The sequence below is a fragment of the Oncorhynchus gorbuscha genome, unplaced genomic scaffold, assembly GCF_021184085.1.
Source record: "Oncorhynchus gorbuscha isolate QuinsamMale2020 ecotype Even-year unplaced genomic scaffold, OgorEven_v1.0 Un_scaffold_6891, whole genome shotgun sequence".
Taxonomy (NCBI): Eukaryota; Metazoa; Chordata; class Actinopteri; order Salmoniformes; family Salmonidae; genus Oncorhynchus; species Oncorhynchus gorbuscha.
In genome coordinates this window covers 1-5,208 of record NW_025750397.1, presented here as the reverse complement: position 1 = coordinate 5,208, position 5,208 = coordinate 1, and the positions used below count along the sequence as shown (strand labels likewise).

Below are 5,208 nucleotides of genomic sequence, written 5' to 3'. Positions count from 1 at the left end.
CAAAACTGAGTGAAAAGCATTAACTGCATAAAAAGCATGTTTTATTTTGTTCTAAAGATAACGCAATAAAAATATGTATTGGTAACCTATCTACATGTACAAATTACCTCATCTAACCTGCACTCCCACACACAGATTCGTACCCCCTGTATATAGCCTCGTTATTGTTATTTTATTGTGTTAATTTTTTATTATTATTTTAAACTTTCGTTTATTTGGTGAATATTTTCTTAAACTCTTCTTGAACTGCACTGTTGGTTAAAAGGGCTTGTAAAGTAAGCATTTCACGGTAAGGTCTACCTACACTTGTTGTATTCAGCGCATGTGACTAATAACGTTTGAATTGATTTCTTAACCAGTCAACAGTGTAAAGTCATTTTGTTTTGTCAATTAACATACATTTTAATAGCAATAGTTTTTCATGGCTAATGGCATTAATGAATAATCAAACAGTTGTCACCTTACACGATATCATTTGCATTTGTTTAAAAGCAGCACCGAGTTTGGGAAATCCTGGGCTTGACGACTCCATGCCCCGTATCGCGCTACTGAATATAACGGATATTCCTCGCGCCGGAAGAGAAGAGGTACATTTCCCAGCCATCTTGTGGCAGTATTTAGCGAATTGTTCGCGCCAAGCCTCGTAGAATCGGAGGTGAATTCCGCTGAAGGGGCGCGATCATGCCCGGGCATCTACAAGAAAGCTTCGGCTGCGTCGTAACCAATCGGTTCGACCAGCTATTGGACGATGAATCAGACCCTTTCGAGGTGTTAAAGGCGGCGGAGAATAAGAAGAAAGAGGCGGCTGCAGCTGGTATCATCAAGTCTGCAGCCCAAGCCGCCAAGCAGCCCAAGAAGGAGTCACAGAAGGACAGGAAGAATCCGCTCCTTGACAAGAAAGATGAAACACAGGCTGCAGTACCTCTGAAGAAAGAAGGTAAGGTGCACGCTGATAGATTGGTGGTCAAAACCTGCAAAAACCTAGCCAGTTTGCTAACAACAACATGGTCAGAGTCAACATGGGTTATGTCCTGTTGCGATCAATGTAGAGGGCAACAGAAGAACCCATTGCAAACATGCACATATCCAATGCATTATTAGACAGTTTAATCATGCAATGGACATGCATTGGATAGCATCCCACCTGTGCACTCTGGCCCGCCTCTCGCTGAAGTCCATTCCACCTGCAGGATGTGGACGTTGTAAATGATGGCGCTGTGGTTGCTGCGCAGAGTAATGCTTTTGTTGTGAAACAGCCTCGAGCTTAGTGCACATATTCATAATATAGCTAGCCCAGTTAGCTTTGTATTCGGCTAAGAAAGAAGAGAGCTATCTGGCTCTTCTAGGGATTCTCGGGACAAGCTGGCTTGCTGCGTAGTTAGCTAGCTATTCTTCAAAACAACACTGATGCTACTGAACCGTTAGAAATATCGAGTTGAATGAGGCCCGTGCGTGATGCTGCAACTACATCATTAGTTCGCGCGACCTGTCCGGTGCAGGTGGATAACACGGTACAAGCTGGCTATCAAGTTATTGCATAGTACTGTTTTCATGTAGGTATCTTATTCACTGAAGTGTTGTGACAGTGTAACTAGCGTGTTGGCGTTTGTTTTCATCTGCGCATACGCTTTTTCTAAACAGATAATGTTACTGTACTTCACTTTATAGCTAACAAGCTACTATTTCCCTGTTGTGCATGCGCAATGTTTTTTTGTAAACGAGTGCATCTGGCCAGATGTCCACCACAACCCAAGTAACATTAGTTAGCTAAGGACCATCGAACTAATATTCGTTATAGATCTGTCATTGCATTGAAATCAAGTCTTAAAAACAACATATATGTTCTATGTGCTTTATTGCTATGCTTTTTCTATGCTTCCTTTTACATTTGGTTTTGCACACTAGCTTCAAACAGCTAGATACAATATTTTTGGTTATGGAAAATATATTTCTCAATGGTTTAGATGCCACAATGTGTCTCTAAAACATACTGTTATGCAGGTGAATGAGGACCCAAAAGCGACTTGGCGAAAACAGAGTCTTTAATCCAGTTTAAGGAAATAGCAATACTCCTAGACAAATCGGAGCGGTAAATAAAGCATAAAAAACAATTTCACTCGTAATCACGAGAACTGACTGGAGACTCGATAATAAACTGCAGGTTGCCTCGGGAAGGCACTTGACCGTAGCAGACTCAGACACCTGCTCACCACGCAGCATCTGAGGGAAACACGACACGACAGGGCGATACAAAGACACAGCACGGTGAACAATATACAAGGATCCGACAGGACAGAAACGGAAAACAAGGGGAGAAATAGGGACTCTAATCAGGGGAAAAGATAGGGAACAGGTGTGGGAAGACTAAATGATTGATTAGGGGAATAGGAACAGCTGGGAGCAGGAACGGAACGATAGAGAGAAGAGAGAGAGAGAGGGAGAGAGAAAAAGGGAACGAACCTAAAAAGACCAGCAGGGGGAAAACGAACAGAAGGAAAAGCAAAATGACAAGACAATATAAGACAAAACATGACAGTACCCCCCCACTCACCGAGCGCCTCCTGGCGCACTCGAGGAGGAATCCTGGCGGCAACGGAGGAAATCATCAATCAGTGAACGGTCCAGCACGTCCCGAGACGGAACCCAACTCCTCTCCTCAGACCGTAAAACCTCCCAATCCACTAAGTATTGGTGACCCCGTCCCCGAGAACGCATGTCCATGATCCTACGTACCTTGTAAATAGGTGCCCTCGACAAGGACGGGAGGGGGGAGGGAAGACGAACGGGGTGGAAGAAAGGGCTTGACACAGGAGACATGGAAGACAGGGATGGACGCGACGAAGATGTCGCGGAAGAAGCAGTCGCACAGCGACAGGATTGACGACCTGGGAGACACGGAACGGACCAATGAACCATGGAGTCAACTTACGAGAAGCTGTCGTAAGAGGAAGGTTGCGAGTGGAAAGCCACACTCTCTGGCCGCAACAATACCTTGGACCTTAATCCTACGCCATTGGCGGCTCTCACAGTCTGTGCCCTGTAACGGCAAAGTGCAGACCTCACCCTCCAGGTGCGCCTCACAACGTTGGACAAACGCTTGAGCGGAGGGAACGCTGGACTCGGCAAGCTGGGATGAGAACAGAGGAGGCTGGTAACCCAGACTACTCTGGAACGGAGATAACCCGGTAGCAGACGGGGGCGAGTTGTGAGAGCGTATTCTGCCCAGGGGAGCTGTTCTGCCCAAGACGCAGGGTTTCTGAAAGAAAGGCTGCGTAGTATGCGACCAATCGTCTGATTGGCCCTCTCTGCTTGACCGTTAGACTGGGGATGAAACCCGGAAGAGAGACTGACGGACGCACCAATCAAACGACAGAACTCCCTCCAAAACTGTGACGTGGAATTGCGGGACCTCTGTCTGAAACGGCGTCTAACGGGAGGCCATGAATTCTGAACACATTCTCGATGATGATTTGTGCCGTCTCCTTTAGCGGAAGGAAGTTTAGCGAGAGGAATGAAATGTGCCGCCTTAGAGAACCTAACGACAACCGTAAGAATCACAGTCTTCCCCGCAGACAAAGGCAGACCGGTAATGAAGTCTAGGCGATGTGAGACCATGGTCGAGAAGGAATGGGAGCAGTCTGAGACGACCGGCAGGAGGAGAGTTACCTGACTTAGTCTGCGCGCAGTCCGAACAAGCAGCCACGAACGGCGCGTGTCACGCTCCTGAGTCGCCACCAAAAGCGCTGGCGAATAGAAGCAAGAGTGCCTCGAACACCGGGATGACCAGCTAACTTGGCAGAGTGAGCCCACTGAAGAACAGCCAGACGAGTGGAAACAGGAACGAAAAGAAGGTTACTAGGACAAAGCGCGCGGCGACGAGTGTGCGTGAGTGCTTGCTTAACCTGTCTTTCAATTCCCCAGACTGTCAACCCGACAACACGCCCATAAGGAAGAAATCCCCCCGGGATCAGTAGAAGCCACAGAAGAACTAAAAGACGGGATAAGGCATCAGGCTTGGTGTTCTTGCTACCCGGCCGGTAAGAAATCACAAACTCGAAACGAGCGAAAATAACGCCCAACGAGCTTGACGAGCATTAAGTCGTTTGGCAGAACGGATGTACTCAAGGTTCTTATGGCTGTCCAAATGACAAAAGGAACGGTCGCCTCCAACCACTGTCGCCATTCGCCTAGGGCTAAGCGATGGCGAGCAGTTCGCGGTTACCCACATCATAGTTGCGTTCAGATGGCGACAGGCGATGAGAAAAATAAGCGCAAGGATGAACCTTATCGTCAGACTGGAAGCGCTGGGATAGAATGGCTCCCACGCCTACCTCTGAAGCGCCAACCTCGACAATGAATTGTCTAGTGACGTCAGGAGTAACGAGGATAGGAGCGGACGTAAAACGTTCTTTTAGAAGATCAAAAGCTCCCTGGGCGGAACCGGACCACTTAAAACACGTCTTGACAGAAGTAAGAGCTGTGAGAGGGGCAGCAACTTGACCGAAATTACGAATGAAACGCCGATAGAAATTAGCGAAACCTAGAAAGCGCTGCAACTCGACACGTGACCTTGAACGGGCCACTCACTGACAGCTTGGACCTTAGCGGAATCCATCTGAATGCCTTCAGCGGAAATAACGGAACCGAGAAAAGTAACGGAGGAGACATGAAAAGAGCACTTCTCAGCCTTCACGTAGAGACAATTCTCTAAAAGGCGCTGGAGAACACGTCGAACGTGCTGAACATGAATCTCGAGTGACGGTGAAAAATCAGGATATCGTCAAGGTAGACAAAAACAAAGATGTTCAGCATGTCTCTCAGAACATCATTAACTAATGCCTGAAAAACAGCTGGCGCATTGGCGAGACCAAACGGCAGAACCCGGTACTCAAAATGCCCTAACGGAGTGTTAAACGCCGTTTTCCACTCGTCCCCTCTCTGATGCGCACGAGATGGTAAGCGTTACGAAGGTCCAACTTAGTAAAGCACCTGGCTCCCTGCAGAATCTCGAAGGCTGATGACATAAGGGGAAGCGGATAACGATTCTTAACCGTTATGTCATTCAGCCCTCGATAATCCACGCAGGGGCGCAGAGTACCGTCCTTTTTCTTAACAAAAAAACCCCGCCCCGGCCGGAGAGGAAGAAGGCACTATGGTACCGGCGTCAAGAGACACAGACAAATAATCCTCGAGAGCCTTACGTTCGGG

General features: G+C 47.7%; 1 protein-coding gene across 1 annotated transcript; it reads left to right on the top strand.

The window, feature by feature from the left end:
- Nucleotides 1-540: 540 nt before the first annotated feature.
- LOC124029585 (plasminogen activator inhibitor 1 RNA-binding protein-like) lies at nucleotides 541-1,101 on the top strand. Its single transcript, XM_046341244.1, has one exon. It carries the CDS (start codon nucleotides 682-684, stop codon nucleotides 1,099-1,101), a length of 420 nt encoding a protein of 139 aa, XP_046197200.1. The 5' UTR covers nucleotides 541-681.
- Nucleotides 1,102-5,208: the final 4,107 nt, after the last annotated feature.